Below are 17,500 nucleotides of genomic sequence, written 5' to 3'. Positions count from 1 at the left end.
AAGAGCAGGGGGCAGCAGACGGCAGCAGAGGGCAGCAGAGGACAGCAGGGGGCAGCAGAGAACAGCAGGGGGCAGCAGAGGACAGCAGGGGGCAGCAGAGAACAGCAGGGGGCAGCAGAGCTCCAGCTATCCAGACTACTCTACCCAGAAGGCCACAGGAGGGAGGCGGGGCTTTACCTGCCCACACCTGCAGGGAGTTTAGAGACCTGAGAGCAGGAAGACGAAGAAGAAGGAAAAGAAGAAGGAAAAGAGGAGAAAAAAAATGTTCAGAGCAACAGAATTAGTCTGAACTGATCTGAACTGATCCGGGTTCTGGTTCTGATCACCTGGATTACCTGGATCACCTGGATCACCTGGGTCACCTGGCTGACTGAAGACGTCTTAACTTTTACCTGGAGCAGGAAGTGAGAGCAGAGCAGTAAACATGGTGAGTTCACTGACTTTACAAACTGTGACGTTTAAAACCGGAGAAAAAGTCCGAAAAAAGAAACAGAACAGAAAATAAATGAAACGAATCAGAAAGAAAGAAAGAAAGAAAGAAAGAAAGAAAGAAAGAAAGAAAGAAAGAAAAGATTCAAACACAGAAACTAATTGTCAACAACAACAAAGTAAACAGAGAGAAACTGAATTTAACAGATGTTCATTTCTGCTGCAGCTTTAAGACATTTTTTTCTTGTCTCCATGGAAACAATCAATGATAGTTAGATCCTCAGTCAGTGTGTTCAAGCTGTGGCTCCGGGCCCTGAGGAGGCCCTCACAGTCTGATGTGTGACTCAGAGTTTAATCAGCCGACAAGTCCAACAACATTAAAGAAACTCTGATCAGGTTAAAACAGACAGTGAGCAGGGAGCAGCCACCTGAGGACAAATAAAGCAAATAAGACTTCACATAAAAATAATAATAATAATAATAATAATAATAATAATAATAAGTGTTAGTGTAATCAGCCTGTTAACTGCGTCACTTTTTCATTTTTCATTTGTTTCTCTTCATGTTTTCTGTCTCACTTTATTTCACTCTTTTTGAATCTGTGTTTTTGTTACTGACACACACACACACACACACTAGACACACACACACACACACACACACACACACACACACATTGAGTTTAAAGCAGCGCAGGAAGTGATGTCAGTGTTGGCGGGCTAATGATCCGCAGCTGATCTATTGATCACAGGTGAAATGTTTCACGTCCTGCAGCAAACTCGCTGTGTGTGTGTGTGTGTGTGTGTGTGTGTGTGTGTGTGTGTGTGTGTGTGTGTGTGTGTGTGTGTGTGTGTGTGTGTGTGTGTGTGTGTGTGTCTAGTGTGTGTGTGTGTGTGTGTGTGTGTGTGTGTGTGTGTGTGTGTATAGTGTTTTAGAGTAAATAGAATATGTGTAAATGTTTCAGTCTCAGCTGATGGAGCAGAAGAAGCTGCAGGAGTGACTCACAGTTCTTTTATTTACACACATGCAAATGATACTAGTTTACATTAAAGAGGTGCAAAATACCCCCCCCCCCACACACACACACACACACACACAGAGACACACGCACACACACACACACCTACCTGCAATGCATACTGTAATTAGTTACTCCATTAAAAAAAGAAGTAAAGAAGCTGAGCCTGAAAGCGAGACTGGACATCTAAGACACACACACACACACACACACACACACACACACACACACACACACACACACACACACACACAGCGTCCTGCAGCTCGGCGTGTCGAGGCGAACATGTCGGGGCGTCACCACCACAACATGATCCCACAGGACAGAGGAATGCTGGGAATTCAGGAGGGAGAAGCACCCTCACATCTGATAACACACACACACACACACACACACACACACACACACACACACACACACACACACACATACACACTCACACACACACACACACACACACACACACACACATATACACACATACACACACACGCACATGCACATGCACACACACACATATACACACACACACACACACACACACACGCACATGCACATGCACACACATATCTACACACACTCTCACACACTCAAGAGCAGTGTGTGTGTGTGTGTGTGTGTGCTGCTGTCCAGGTGTGTAGCCAGCCTGACCCTCTCTCTCTCTGTATGTCCCGCCCCTCAGGGCAGTAAGGAGCGATATCATTGGCAGGCTCAGAACGTGAAGGTGAGCGGCGTGGACGACATGGTGCTGCTGTCCAAGATCAGCGAGGACGCCATCACAGAGAACCTGAAGAAGAGATACAACGACGACTACATCTTCGTATCCTAACACACACACACACACACACACACACACGGTTCTGGTTCTGGTTCTGTTTGTTCTTGTGGTTTTTTCCCTTGACCTGGTTCTGTCAGACCTACATCGGTCCGGTTCTGATCTCAGTGAATCCGTTTAAACAGCTTCCTTATTTCACTGACAGAGAAGTGGAGCTTTACCAGGGAGCTGTGAGAGCACACACACACACACACACACACACACACACACACACACACACACATATATATACACACACACACACACACATATATACACACACACACACACACACACACACACACATATATAAACATATATACACACACACATACACACACACACACACACACACACACATATATACACACACACACACAAACACACACTCATATATATATACACACACACACACACACACATATACACACATATACATATATATATATATACACACACACGCATACTTATACACACACACATACACACACACACATACACATACACACACATATACACACACACACACACACACACAAACATATATATATTCATTAACCCCCCCCAACCCTGCAGGCTCAGTATGAGAACCCCCCCCCACATCTACGCCCTGGCTGACAACATGTACCGCAACATGATGATTGACAGCGAGAACCAGTGTGTCATCATCAGGTAGGCGGGGCTTAAAATCTACACACAAACATTAAAGTTAAAACACGTCTGTTACTCTACAGTCTGTTACTCTACAGTCTGTTACTCTACAGTCTGTTACTCTACAGTCTGTTACTCTACACGTCTGTTACTCTACAGTCTGTTACTCTACAGTCTGTTACTCTACAGTCTGTTACTCTACAGTCTGTTACTCTACAGTCTGTTACTCTACACGTCTGTTACTCTACAGTCTGTTACTCTACAGTCTGTTACTCTACAGTCTGTTACTCTACAGTCTGTTACTCTACAGTCTGTTACTCTAAACGTCTGTTACTTTACAGTCTGTTACTCTACAGTCTGTTACTCTACACGTCTGTTACTCTACACGTCTGTTACTCTACACGTCTGTTACTCTACAGTCTGTTACTCTGCACGTCTGTTACTCTGCAGTCTGTTACTCTACACGTCTGTTACTCTACAGTCTGTTACTCTAAACGTCTGTTACTCTACACGTCTGTTACTCTACAGTCTGTTACTCTACACGTCTGTTACTCTACACGTCTGTTACTCTACACGTCTGTTACTCTACAGTCTGTTACTCTACACGTCTGTTACTCTACAGTCTGTTACTCTACACGTCTGTTACTCTACACGTCTGTTACTCTACAGTCTGTTACTCTACACGTCTGTTACTCTACACGTCTGTTACTCTACACGTCTGTTACTCTACAGTCTGTTACTCTGCACGTCTGTTACTCTGCAGTCTGTTACTCTACAGTCTGTTACTCTACACGTCTGTTACTCTACAGTCTGTTACTCTACACGTCTGTTACTCTACACGTCTGTTACTCTACAGTCTGTTACTCTACAGTCTGTTACTCTACACGTCTGTTACTCTACACGTCTGTTACTCTACAGTCTGTTACACTACAGTCTGTTACTCTACAGTCTGTTACTCTGCACGTCTGTTACTCTACTAGTATGTTACTCTACTAGTCTGTTACTCTACACGTCTGTTACTCTACACGTCTGTTACTCTACAGTCTGTTACTCTACAGTCTGTTACTCTACAGTCTGTTACTCTACAGTCTGTTACTCTACAGTCTGTTATTCTACACGTCTGTTACTCTACAGTCTGTTACTCTACACGTCTGTTACTCTACAGTCTGTTACTCTACAGTCTGTTACTCTACAGTCTGTTACTCTACAGTCTGTTACTCTACAGTCTGTTACTCTACACGTCTGTTACTCTACAGTCTGTTACTCTACAGTCTGTTACTCTACAGTCTGTTACTCTACAGTCTGTTACACTACAGTCTGTTACTCTACAGTCTGTTACTCTACACGTCTGTTACTCTACAGTCTGTTACTCTACAGTCTGTTACTCTACACGTCTGTTACTCTACAGTCTGTTACTCTACAGTCTGTTACTCTACAGTCTGTTACTCTACAGTCTGTTACTCTACAGTCTGTTACTCTACACGTCTGTTACTCTACAGTCTGTTACTCTAAACGTCTGTTACTCTACACGTCTGTTACTCTACAGTCTGTTACACTACAGTCTGTTACTCTACAGTCTGTTACTCTACAGTCTGTTACTCTACAGTCTGTTACTCTACACGTCTGTTACTCTACACGTCTGTTACTCTACAGTCTGTTACTCTACACGTCTGTTACTCTACACGTCTGTTACTCTACACGTCTGTTACTCTACAGTCTGTTACTCTGCACGTCTGTTACTCTGCAGTCTGTTACTCTACAGTCTGTTACTCTACACGTCTGTTACTCTACAGTCTGTTACTCTACACGTCTGTTACTCTACACGTCTGTTACTCTACAGTCTGTTACTCTACACGTCTGTTACTCTACACGTCTGTTACTCTACACGTCTGTTACTCTACAGTCTGTTACTCTACACGTCTGTTACTCTACAGTCTGTTACTCTACACGTCTGTTACTCTACACGTCTGTTACTCTACAGTCTGTTACTCTACACGTCTGTTACTCTACACGTCTGTTACTCTACACGTCTGTTACTCTACAGTCTGTTACTCTGCACGTCTGTTACTCTGCAGTCTGTTACTCTACAGTCTGTTACTCTACACGTCTGTTACTCTACAGTCTGTTACTCTACACGTCTGTTACTCTACAGTCTGTTACTCTACAGTCTGTTACTCTACACGTCTGTTACTCTACAGTCTGTTACTCTACACGTCTGTTACTCTACACGTCTGTTACTCTACAGTCTGTTACTCTACAGTCTGTTACTCTACACGTCTGTTACTCTACACGTCTGTTACTCTACAGTCTGTTACACTACAGTCTGTTACTCTACAGTCTGTTACTCTGCACGTCTGTTACTCTACTAGTATGTTACTCTACTAGTCTGTTACTCTACAGTCTGTTACTCTACACGTCTGTTACTCTACAGTCTGTTACTCTACAGTCTGTTACTCTGCACGTCTGTTACTCTACTAGTATGTTACTCTACAGTCTGTTACTCTACAGTCTGTTACTCTACAGTCTGTTATTCTACACGTCTGTTACTCTACAGTCTGTTACTCTACAGTCTGTTATTCTACACGTCTGTTACTCTACAGTCTGTTACTCTACAGTCTGTTACTCTACAGTCTGTTACTCTACAGTCTGTTACTCTACACGTCTGTTACTCTACAGTCTGTTACTCTACAGTCTGTTACTCTACAGTCTGTTACTCTACACGTCTGTTACTCTACAGTCTGTTACTCTACAGTCTGTTACTCTACACGTCTGTTACTCTACAGTCTGTTACTCTACACGTCTGTTACTCTACAGTCTGTTACTCTACAGTCTGTTACTCTACAGTCTGTTACTCTACAGTCTGTTACTCTACACGTCTGTTACTCTACAGTCTGTTACTCTACAGTCTGTTACTCTACAGTCTGTTACTCTACAGTCTGTTACTCTACACGTCTGTTACTCTACAGTCTGTTACTCTACAGTCTGTTACTCTACAGTCTGTTACTCTACACGTCTGTTACTCTACAGTCTGTTACTCTACAGTCTGTTACTCTACAGTCTATTACTCTACAGTCTGTTACTCTACAGTCTGTTACTCTACAGTCTGTTACTCTACAGTCTGTTACACTACAGTCTGTTACTCTACAGTCTGTTACTCTACACGTCTGTTACTCTACAGTCTGTTACTCTACAGTCTGTTACTCTACAGTCTGTTACTCTACAGTCTGTTAATCTACAGTCTGTTACTCTACAGTCTGTTACTCTATACGTCTGTTACTCTACAGTCTGTTACTCTACAGTCTGTTACTCTACAGTCTGTTACTCTACACGTCTGTTACTCTACAGTCTGTTACTCTACACGTCTGTTACTCTACAGTCTGTTACTCTACAGTCTGTTACTCTACAGTCTGTTACTCTACAGTCTGTTACTCTACACGTCTGTTACTCTACAGTCTGTTACTCTACAGTCTGTTACTCTACACGTCTGTTACTCTACAGTCTGTTACTCTACAGTCTGTTACTCTAAACGTCTGTTACTCTACAGTCTGTTACTCTACAGTCTGTTACACTACAGTCTGTTACTCTACACCTCTGTTACTCTACACGTCTGTTACTCTACAGTCTGTTACTCTACAGTCTGTTACTCTACAGTCTGTTACTCTACAGTCTGTTACTCTACAGTCTGTTACTCTACACGTCTGTTACTCTACAGTCTGTTACTCTACAGTCTGTTACTCTACAGTCTGTTAATCTACAGACTGTTACTCTACAGTCTGTTACTCTACAGTCTGTTACTCTACAGTCTGTTACTCTACAGTCTGTTACTCTACACGTCTGTTACTCTACACGTCTGTTACTCTACAGTCTGTTACTTTACAGTCTGTTACTCTACAGTCTGTTACTCTACACGTCTGTTTTTTGTCTTTTTTTGTCTTCATTTAAACTAAACATATAAATAAATCAGATCATGCTGCCGTGTTCAGTTTCCTGCTTGTTGTGTTTCAGCGGTGAGAGCGGCGCCGGAAAAACTGTCGCTGCCAAATACATCATGAGCTACGTGTCCAAGGTGTCTGGAGGAGGAGACAAAGTCCAGGTCAGTCCTCAAAGTACTCATGTTACTACAGTAGTAGTATTAGTACTGCAGTACTATGAGTGTTAGTAGTGATGCAGCTAGTGTGTGTGTGTGTGTGTGTGTGTGTGTTTGTGTGTTTGTGCAGCATGTTAAAGACATCATCCTGCAGTCCAATCCTCTGCTGGAAGCCTTCGGCAACGCCAAGACCGTCCGCAACAACAACTCCAGCAGATTCGTCAGTATAAATACTATAAACATGTATAAATACTTTGAAAGTGTATAAATACTATGAACATGTATAAATACTATAAACATGATTAAATACTATAAACATGTATAAATACTTTGAAAGTGTATAAATACTATAAACATGATTAAATACTATGAACATGATTAAATACTATGAACATGTATAAATATGTACTTAACACACATTAAATATTACTGAGATGTAAACCTTCCTCTTCTTCCTCCTTCAGGGAAAATACTTTGAGATCCAGTTCAGTCGAGGAGGCGCTCCTGATGGCGGGAAAATCTCCAACTTTTTACTGGAGAAAACCCGAGTGGTTTCACAAAACCCTGGAGAGAGAAACTTCCACATCTACTATCAGGTACTGCAGTAGTTACTACCAGGTACTGCAATAGTTACTACCAGGTACTGCAATAGTTACTATCAGGTACTGCAATAGTTACTACCAGGTACTGCAATAGTTACCACCAGGTACTGCAATAGTTACTACCAGGTACTGCAATAGTTACTACCAGGTACTGCAATAGTTACTACCAGGTACTGCAGTAGTTACTACCAGGTACTGCAATAGTTACTACCAGGTACTGCAGTAGTTACTACCAGGTACTGCAGTAGTTACTACCAGGTACTGCAATAGTTACTACCAGGTACTGCAATAGTTACCACCAGGTACTGCAATAGTTACTACCAGGTACCTCAATAGTTACCACCAGGTAATACTGTGACCTCTGACCTCTCTGTGGCCCTCAGCTGTTGACAGGGGCCAATGAGCAGCAGAGGGAGAACCTTGGGGTCACGACCCCCGACTACTACTACTACCTCAACCAATCAGGAACCTACACGGTGGAGGACGTCAATGACAAGAAGGAGTTCTCCGATACTATGGTCTGTAACTGTCTGTCTGTCTGTCTGTAGCTGTCTGTCTGTAACTGTCTGTCTGTCTGTAGCTGTCTGTCTGTCTGTAGCTGTCTGTCTGTAGCTGTCTGTCTGTAGCTGTCTGTAACTGTCTGTCTGTCTGTCTGTAGCTGTCTGTCTGTCTGTAGCTGTCTGTCTGTAGCTGTCTGTCTGTAGCTGTCTGTCTGTAACTGTCTGTCTGTCTGTAGCTGTCTGTCTGTAACTGTCTGTAGCTGTCTGTCTGTAGCTGTCTGTCTGTAGCTGTCTGTAACTGTCTTTAACTGTCTTTAACTGTCTGTCTGTAACTGTCTGTCTGTCTCTCAGGAGGCGATGTCAGTAGTGGGTCTGTCTGTAGAGGAACAGGACTCGGTTCTTCAGCTGGTTGCAGGAATTATTCATCTGGGAAACATCAGCTTCAGAGAGGAAAACAATTACGCTGTGGTTGAAAGCCAGGACTGTGAGTTACTACACTGCTCAATGCAACAGCAGCTGAGGATCATGGGTATTGTAGTACCACTAAACTGCCTGTCTCTGTCTGTCAGTCCTGGCGTTCCCGTCCTTCCTGCTGGGAATCTCTCAGGACGGTCTCTGCAGTAAACTCACCAGCAGGATTATGGACAGTAAGTGGGGAGGGAAGACCGAGTCCATCTCCGTCACCCTGAACACGGAGCAGGCCTGTTTCACCAGAGACGCCCTGTCCAAAGCGCTCTACACACGACTCTTTGACTTCCTGGTTGACGTGAGTCCACAGATACACGTCACACGCCACTCTCTGATTGTTCACTTCCTGTCTGTGTAAGTGATGGTAACTCTGTGTGTGTGTGTGTGTGTGTGTGTGTGTGTGTGTGTGTGTGTGTGTGTGTGTGTGTGTGTGTGTGTGTGTGTGTGTGTGTGTGTGTCTCTCTCTTTGTGTCAGTGTATTAATAAAGCCATACAGAAGGACCAGGAGGAGCTGAACATCGGCGTGCTCGACATTTACGGCTTTGAGATCTTCCAGGTAACACACACACACACACACACACACACACACACACACACACACACACACACACACACACACACACACTTGTTCTTCTACACTTGTGAGGACACCAGTTAAAGAGTCCTGCAGAGATTCATCTAAAAAGGATAAGAGCGGAATCAGCTGAAGCAGAGTAATGATCTATTATATCTTGTGTGACTACATTACTCCTCCTCATTCAGATGAGGAGTTTTTCTGTTGGACATCTGATAGTATTCACTGATTGATTGATTGATTTGATTGATCATATATAATCTGTTTGTTGAATTAAGTTATGATTTGATGTTTCTCTTCTAGAAAAATGGTTTTGAGCAGTTCTGCATCAACTTCGTCAACGAGAAGCTGCAGCAGATTTTCATCGAACTCACACTGAAGGCAGAACAGGTAACGCACGATGACATCATCACATAATGACATCATAATTCGCTCGAGTGTTTCTGTTTTAAACTTGAGTTTAAAACCTGTGAATGCATCATCAACTCATCTCCTTCTTCTCTGTCCCCAAACTGTCCTGAGGGGTAACTCATGGCTCCTTCTGTGGTCCTCTGTTATTTCTATTTATTTACAGGTTAAAGAAGGCAGTGCACATTAATAAATATTAATATATTAGTGTTGTATCTGTAGTCCTTTCTCTGAACATGGGAACAGGATGTGACTGTGTTGTGTCTCTGCAGGAGGAATACGTCCAGGAGGGAATCAAATGGTCGCCCATCGAGTATTTCAACAACAAGGTGGTCTGTGACCTCATCGAGTCCAAACTGGTCAGTTGTCCAATCAGAGAACAGATTTGTTGTTGTTAATAACTCAGTGAATGAAAATGTGACGGACTGAACGATAGAATCAGTTAAAAGTGAAACAGCTCAAATAAAAATCTGAGCAGAAATAAACAGGAAATAGTTTCGTAGTTGATTTGAATTAAAACTCAAACTATGAGACTGAAGTTTTTTTGGAAATGAATCTGTAACTTTTTCTTCTTTCCTTTTTTCTTTATTCTGAGATCAGCTGATGTTTGTTGTCTGTGTTGGTTCTCACATCAGCTCTCTGTGTACAGAGCTGAAGATCAGCGCGCTCGTGTTCCTGACTTTTATTAACGAAGAGGAGAAATGTTTCTCTGTAAACATTTTTTTTCTGTCTCTCTTTGCATGATTTCCCAGAATCCTCCTGGGGTCATGAGCATCCTGGACGATGTGTGTGCAACGATGCACGCTAAAGGTGAGGGGGCGGACCAGACGCTGCTGCAGAAGCTGCAGGGACAGATCGGATCACACGAACACTTCAGCAGCTGGAACAGAGGATTCATCGTCCACCACTACGCTGGGAAGGTACATCATACACCTGTCTACCTGTCCATGTGTTCACCTGTCTGTCTGTCACACATTTATTAGCTTTACCTGTCTAACTGAACCTGTCTACCTGTCCAGGTGTCGTATGATGTCGGTGGTTTCTGTGAAAGGAACAGAGACGTGTTATTTAATGACATCATCGAGCTGATGCAGAGCAGCGAATTGTAAGCAGTGTGTGTGTGTGTGTGTGTGTGTGTGTGTGTGTGTGTGTGTGGGGGGGGATGGGTGGGTGATGACCTCATGATAACTGTCTATGGTGTGTTTGTGGTCAGTCCGTTCATCAGAGCTCTGTTTCCTGAGAACCTGGAGGCTGAGAAGAGAGGGCGTCCGAGCACCGCCAGCAGCAAGATCAAGGTGAGAGAGAAATACTACAGTGTAGGAAAAACATATTGCATCTTTTTTACCATCTGTGTAAATCTATAAACATTATTTTTTACATCATTTTAAGTCCAAAAATGAGTACTGCATCTGTAAAAGAAGGACAGTATCCCCGAACATAACTCCAGATGAAGTAATGAAGATAGTTATAGAGCTCAACAAACATTACCTTACAGAGATATTCAGCTTCAGCAGTGTGAGTTAGTCATATCAAGTGATATCTGACACATTTACAGTCTTTTTAGCATCAGATTCCCTCTTAGTGTTTCCTGTTGAGCTGTGCTGTAACCATAGTAACACAAAGACTTTACTACTAAACACTGAAGATGAAGATTTACTCATTCAGACGACTGAAGCTTCATATTAGCTTCAGATCAACTTTTAAATCCATGTTTCCACAGAAGGAGGACTGTGGGTTTAGTCCTCCATCACTTCCATTTAAACATTATGAAGGGATCTTCTAATGGTCAGTATGAACAGGAGGAATCATTACAGACACATAAACACACTTCATGCTCATTTGGACTTTATTATAAAGTAAATCCTCCAGAGCTCCCAGTAGTTGTGTAAGAAAGTAGCCTGTATGTTTGTACTGGGATAAACAGACATAAAACTAACAGCAACAGGTTGTGTGTCTGTATGTTACTCCATGATTTGTAACAGCCAACATCGCCCCCTGCTGGTGAATTGTCTGTGTGGCATTTGGATATGATTATCTCAGACTGTTTTTAGTGCCTGCCTTCACAGATATTGGACTCATCAAATCACAATACAGATGTTTAAAATTCCCATTCCTGGATAACATGATGTATTGCAGAAAATAAATCAAACTTTGACCAAATAAGTACACAAGAACAGTGTTTACAGTCGCCTATATACTGTTTAGATTATGATCTTAGCTTTTAATTTCAGTTCCACTTAATTTAGGAGTCTGTGTTGAACCAGCTTACCAGCAGTAAACATGTGTAAGTGTAAAGATCTGCTGTGATTTAGGACAGACTGAACCCTTCAAGCTCTCACACTGTAACATACAAGGTAAACCTGTCTGCCCCCCTCTTTAGAAACAAGCCAACACTCTGGTCCAGACCCTGATGAAGTGCACTCCACACTACATCCGCTGCATCAAACCCAACGAGACCAAACGTCCTCGGGACTGGGAGGAGAACCGGGTCAGACATCAGGTGGAGTACTTGGGACTCCGCGAGAACATCCGGGTCCGTCGCGCAGGATATGCTTACCGCCGAGCCTTCAACAAGTTCCTGCACAGGTCTGAGGTCAAACATGGTCGCAGCCAGTACACTGCACCGCTGCCTCCAACATGCTGACGGTAGTTATCGTGTGCTGCAGGTACGCCATCCTGACCAGGGAGACGTGGCCAAGCTGGAGGGGCGAGGAGCGTAAGGGAGTCCTTCATCTCCTCAACTGTGTCAACATGGACCAGGACCAGTTCCAGCTGGGCAAGGCTAAAGTCTTCATCAAAGCTCCAGAGTCTGTACGAAACACTCACACACAGGAAATTCAGTAAATGTTCTACCTCAGCAGTCCTGGATCGGGTTCGGGTTCTGCTCTGGTCCTCTGGTTGTAATGTTTCTGTGCTCCTCCGTCTGTCACTTTCTTTATGTTTGTTGTCCTGATGTGATCTTCTTCTCTGCAGCTGTTCTTGTTGGAGGAGATGAGGGAGAGGAAGTACAACGGTTACGCTCGGGTCATCCAGAAAGCTTGGCGCAAACACATCGCTGTCCGCAAGTACGTCCAGATGAGGGAGGAAGGTGAGAACGTCTTCATCATTATGTTGATCAGTGGGTTAAAGAAGCACCACATTTAACTTGTGTTGAATGTCTCTGAGTGATTTTCTGTTTCTTCCAGCGTCGGATGTCCTGCTGAACAAGAAGGAGCGCCGCAGAAACAGCCTCAACAGGAACTTTGTGGGAGATTACATCGGGACAGACAACCATCCAGAGATCCGGCAGTTTGTCGGCCGCAGAGAGAAGATTGAATTTGCTGATGTTGTGGTGAAATATGACCGCCGGTTCAGGGTAAGAGAAAGCACAGTCACACTCAGCCTTCTTCCTCCAAGTTGTCAATGTTTAAAACCAAAGTGGAATCATCCTGGAACCTGTTACAGTAAGTCATGTGCTTATCTTGGTGAGGAAACGCTTCAATAGAGTTAAATCCAAGTCTCCAGGACTGTTTAAGGACTGTCTGTCAGGGTAGCATCCTAATCCCATTACTCTTAAAGAAACCAGTTAAGAGGTTAGGCAATATATTGGACTGCAGTACAGCTGCTGTACAGCAGGCCCGAGTCAGGCAAGTTTTAAGCCTGAATACACCAACATGAGCTCCTCCCTCCAGTCCTCTGGAGAGGAGGAACAAGCTAAATCCTTTCTTCTTTTTAAACCCAGTTTAATTTGAAATAAACCAGCAGCTTTCTGTCTGTCTCTCCGCCACAGTCTGTGAAGCGTGACCTCATCCTGACCCCGAAGTTCCTGTACATGATTGGTCGAGAGAAGGTGAAGCAGGGTCCCGATAAAGGTCAGATCCAAGAGGTTCTCAAGAGGAAGATCGAGCTCAACAAGATCCAGTCTGTTTCCCTAAGGTACACCAACAGAACTAGAACCAGAACTAGAACCCAGGTCAGAACTACAGCTGGAGGTGGATCTAAAACTACAACCACAATCAGAGCTACAGTGATAACTGGGACTAGAAGTACCGTAATAACCAGTATATAAGTCTCAGTCTATTTTGGGGGGTTTCATGCTGGAAAAACACTTTTCTATTAAACACTGGTTTATTTTAATGCACCAGTAGATATCACTTTATAAACACATGTTTATACTCCAAAACTTTCTCAATTTACTTTTATTAGAAACACAATAAAACATATTACACCTGAACCAGTGAGTCAGGTTAATGGTTAATGGGTATAAAACGAAGTCACAGCAGTTTAATGCAGCGTTGCTATGACGACCCCGCTCACGTTGAGGAGGAACTATAGTAATGGAAAAGGTTCCTGGTACCAAACAGAGCCGAATAGAGCTGGAACTGTAGAGTGGAAAAGCTCCATAACAGAAACAAAAAACAAGATCTGGACCAGAACCAGGTCTATCTAGTATTTTCTCATCACTGTATCATCTCACGCTTCATCTTTTATACTCACAGAAACATTTCTGTCTGTCTCTCTCTGTGTGCAGCACTCTGCAGGACGACTTCTTCATCATCCACGAGGAAGAGTATGACAGCGTTCTCCAGAGTGTCTTTAAAACCGAGTTCCTCAGTCTGCTGGTGAAACGTTACCAGGACAAAACTCAGAAGAAGCTGCCGCTCAAATTTAACAACCTGTCAGTATTCAAACACATAATGTCTCTGCTCCACTCTTTCCTCTTAGTTCTCCAGCTCCGATATGACTTCATCTCAACACTTTCAGTTGTTTTAGTTTGTTTAAATATAAAAACACTGTTGTTCTATGTTTACATTATGCAGAGTTGTCAGTTATAAAATATTTGTAGACTTTCATGGTTCCTTTGGTGTAGCGCCACCATCTGGTCAACGTTAACGTTTATGTTCAGATGTGACGTGAATATGAAACCTATCCTCCCTCTCTGCCCTCGTCTCCGTCAGTCTGGAGTTCAAGGTGAAGAAAGGCGGCTGGGGTCCATTCAGCTCTGCAGGGTCCAGACAGATCCAGTTCCAGATGGGTCAGGGGGACGAGGTAGTCCTGAAGCCCAGTGGAAAGGTCCTGCAGGTCTCTATTGGACCGGGTCTGCCCAAAAACTCCAGTAAGTCCTGACCAGACTCCGTTATTAGGACTCCCACCACAGCGTTTTGTCTGCTGGTCCTCACTTCTTGTTTTCCTTTAGGACCGACCAGGAGGGACAAGCGTAAGAGCCGCTACATGGGTAACCAGGGTCCGCCCAGCAGCCAGTACAACTCAGGTACCAGTAAGAAACACCTCCAGGTCTGAAGACGCTACCTCAGTGGAACAGTTTGTGATGTTTGTTTTGTCTCTCAGACCCTCGACCCAGAGGGGGCGGCGCTCCCAGAGGAGGCCCCGCCTCCTCCAGAGGAACCCTGCTGAGACAGCAGTCCAGCATGGATCAGCCCAGTCTGCCCCGCCACCAGAGCCACCATCGCCCTGACAACAGGCCCGCCCATAATCACGACATGGGCTTCATGGACGTCCCCGATCAGGGTGCCGCAGGGTGAGGACGCTCAGAACCAGGACCATCAGTAGAACCATCAGTAGAACCATTAGCAGTGCTTTAACCAGTGTCAGTCCCCTGTCCTCTAACCCCTGCTCCTCGCCTGCAGGCTGCAGCGCCGGCGGTCCAAGGAGTTTAGACCGGTTCCTGGAACAGGTCGACCCAAACCAGCTCCCAAACCGAAGCCACGGTCTCCACAGTGCAGAGCTCTGTACGCCTACGACGCCCAGGACACTGACGAGCTCAGCTTTAACACCGATGACGTCATCGAGATACTCACTGAAGGTACTACTGACAGTACTGCTTCTATTACTACTTTAACTGCTGCTGGTTCTACTGTTGTTACTACAACTGTTCAAAGTGCTGCTGTTACTGGACTGCTGCTGCTTATTAAAGCTTTTACTGTTGCTGTTATAATTACTGCTTTTACTGCCATAACTACTACTTCTATCACTGCTATGACTGAGAGCATAATAAAGGGACCGTTCATATAATTTACTAACTCTGAAAGGACAGAGTCGTCACATGACCTCTGAGTCAGAGTCCTCAGCCTGTGTTTGTGTCTGCAGATCCGTCGGGTTGGTGGTACGGCCGGCTGCGTGGCAGGGAGGGGATGTTCCCCGGAAACTATGTGGAGAAGATCTAGGCCTGCTCTCCAGGGTCAAAGGTCACTGGCCTGCTGTTCCAGTTGGGGTCAGAGGTCACCGGAGCTTTCCACACATCAGCTGAGAGGAAACAGCTGATTACTGAATATTAATTAAAAACATTTTGTTTGAGTCAGAGTCACGGCTGTCAGCCAACCAGAGCTGCAGCTGCATTGTCCCCAAAGGTCAAAGGTCAGAGTTTGGTGCTCCTACCTGCAGACTGCTGGACTGAACGTGTGTGTGTGTGTCCCCGTAACACAGGTGTGTGTGTGTGTGCGTGTGCGTCCCCGTAACGCAGGTGTGTGTGTGTGCGTGTCCCTGTAACACAGGTGTGTGTGTGTGTGTGTGTGCGTGTGTGCGTCCCCGTAACGCAGGTGTGTGTGTGTGCGTGTCCCTGTAACACAGGTGTGTGTGTGTGTGTCCCTGTAACTCAGGTGTGTGTGTGTGTGTCTGTGTGTCCCCGTAACACAGGTGTGTGTGTGCGTGTCCCTGTAACACAGGTGTGTGTGTGCGTGTCCCTGTAACGCAGGTGTGTGTGTCCCTGTAACTCAAGTGCGTGTCCCTGTAACGCAGGTGTGCGTGTCCCCGTAACACAGGTGCGTGTCCCTGTAACGCAGGTGTGCGTGTCCCCGTAACACAGGTGCGTGTCCCTGTAACGCAGGTGTGCGTGTCCCTGTAACGCAGGTGTGCGTGTCCCCGTAACTCAGGTGTATGTGTGTGTGTCCCTGTAACACAGGGGTGTGTGTGTGTGTGTGTGTGTGTGTGCGTGCGTCCCCGTAACGCAGGTGTGTGTGTCCCTGTAACACAGGTGTGTGTGTGTGTGTGCGTGTCCCTGTAACACAGGTGTGTGTGTGTGTGTGTGTGTGTGTGTGTGTGCGCGTCCCCGTAACGCAGGTGTGTGTGTGTGCGTGTCCCTGTAACACAGGTGTGTGTGTGTGTGTGTGTGTGTTTGTAACTCAGGTGTATGTGTGTGTGTCTCCCCGTAACACAGGTGTGTGTGTGTGCGTGTCCCCGTAACTCAGGTGTGCGTGTCCCCGTAACGCAGGTGTGCGTGTGTGTGTGTCCCCGTAACACAGGTGTGTGTGTGTGCGTGTCCCTGTAACACAGGTGTGTGTGTGTGTGTGTGTGTCCCTGTAACACAGGTGTGTGTGTGTGTGTGTCCCTGTAACACAGGTGTGCGTGTCCCCGTAACACAGGTGTGCGTGTGTGTGTGTCCCTGTGCTCTCAGGTGAAACGTTCCTGTGTGACTTCGGTCTCTGATCATCTCTGATGGATTTAAAGCAGCAACTCGATCAAATTTCACATCAGTGTTACCGTGGAAACCTGAAAATAATATCAGTGTAAGCTTCCAGCGCCCCCCACAGGCTGCAGTGTTCATTACAGCCTCAATAAGACGTAAACCGAACAAACCTGCCAATGTGATGAAAGGTGTTTGACCGTCTGCAGTGTTGAGATGAACAGAAACTAAACGTCACACAGGTGTTATATCTCTGATGAAAATATTAAATAAGATTAAATATAAAAACAAAGTCAAATATAGAAATTAATCTACTTATGAAACATAACTTTTGCAAAGATTTTAGATTTAAAAAAAATTCAGAGTTTGTGTGTTTTATAAGATTTCTGCTGTTTTATAAACGTCTGTATGAAACGAACATGAATGTTTTATCTCACAGGATTATTCAGCTGACCCTGGAACAATAAACTGACATTTCAGTACGAACCTGTGTGAGTCCCTGACTGAAACCAACGAGGTGAGAAAAACACCTGAAGACCTGAAGGAGTGT

General features: G+C 44.6%; 1 protein-coding gene and 1 long non-coding RNA gene across 2 annotated transcripts; both read left to right on the top strand.

The window, feature by feature from the left end:
* Positions 1 to 237: 237 nt before the first annotated feature.
* myo1eb (myosin IEb) lies at positions 238 to 15,972 on the top strand. The gene is given in 28 exon segments (XM_062422098.1): positions 238 to 427; positions 2,130 to 2,267; positions 2,363 to 2,452; positions 2,838 to 2,852; positions 2,854 to 2,933; positions 6,918 to 7,005; positions 7,130 to 7,219; positions 7,464 to 7,595; positions 7,985 to 8,119; positions 8,453 to 8,585; positions 8,671 to 8,867; positions 9,045 to 9,125; positions 9,447 to 9,533; positions 9,824 to 9,910; positions 10,304 to 10,471; positions 10,571 to 10,656; positions 10,765 to 10,846; positions 11,932 to 12,137; positions 12,218 to 12,362; positions 12,525 to 12,639; positions 12,737 to 12,906; positions 13,321 to 13,466; positions 14,062 to 14,208; positions 14,489 to 14,646; positions 14,728 to 14,802; positions 14,880 to 15,069; positions 15,179 to 15,354; positions 15,639 to 15,972. Coding segments are annotated over 28 exon segments (3,297 nt in total). The 5' UTR covers positions 238 to 424; the 3' UTR covers positions 15,716 to 15,972.
* A 216-nt stretch (positions 15,973 to 16,188) lies between these two features.
* On the top strand, positions 16,189 to 16,571 carry LOC133983147 (uncharacterized). Its single transcript, XR_009925367.1, has 3 exons — positions 16,189 to 16,277; positions 16,331 to 16,374; positions 16,557 to 16,571. It is a non-coding gene; the product is annotated as an uncharacterized LOC133983147 (long non-coding RNA).
* The last annotated feature ends 929 nt before the right edge of the window (positions 16,572 to 17,500 follow it).

Source organism: Scomber scombrus, chromosome 7 (genome assembly GCF_963691925.1).
Source record: "Scomber scombrus chromosome 7, fScoSco1.1, whole genome shotgun sequence".
Classification (NCBI taxonomy): Eukaryota; Metazoa; Chordata; class Actinopteri; order Scombriformes; family Scombridae; genus Scomber; species Scomber scombrus.
Note: the sequence above shows the minus strand (reverse complement) of the source record. Positions and strands in the feature narration are given on the sequence as shown.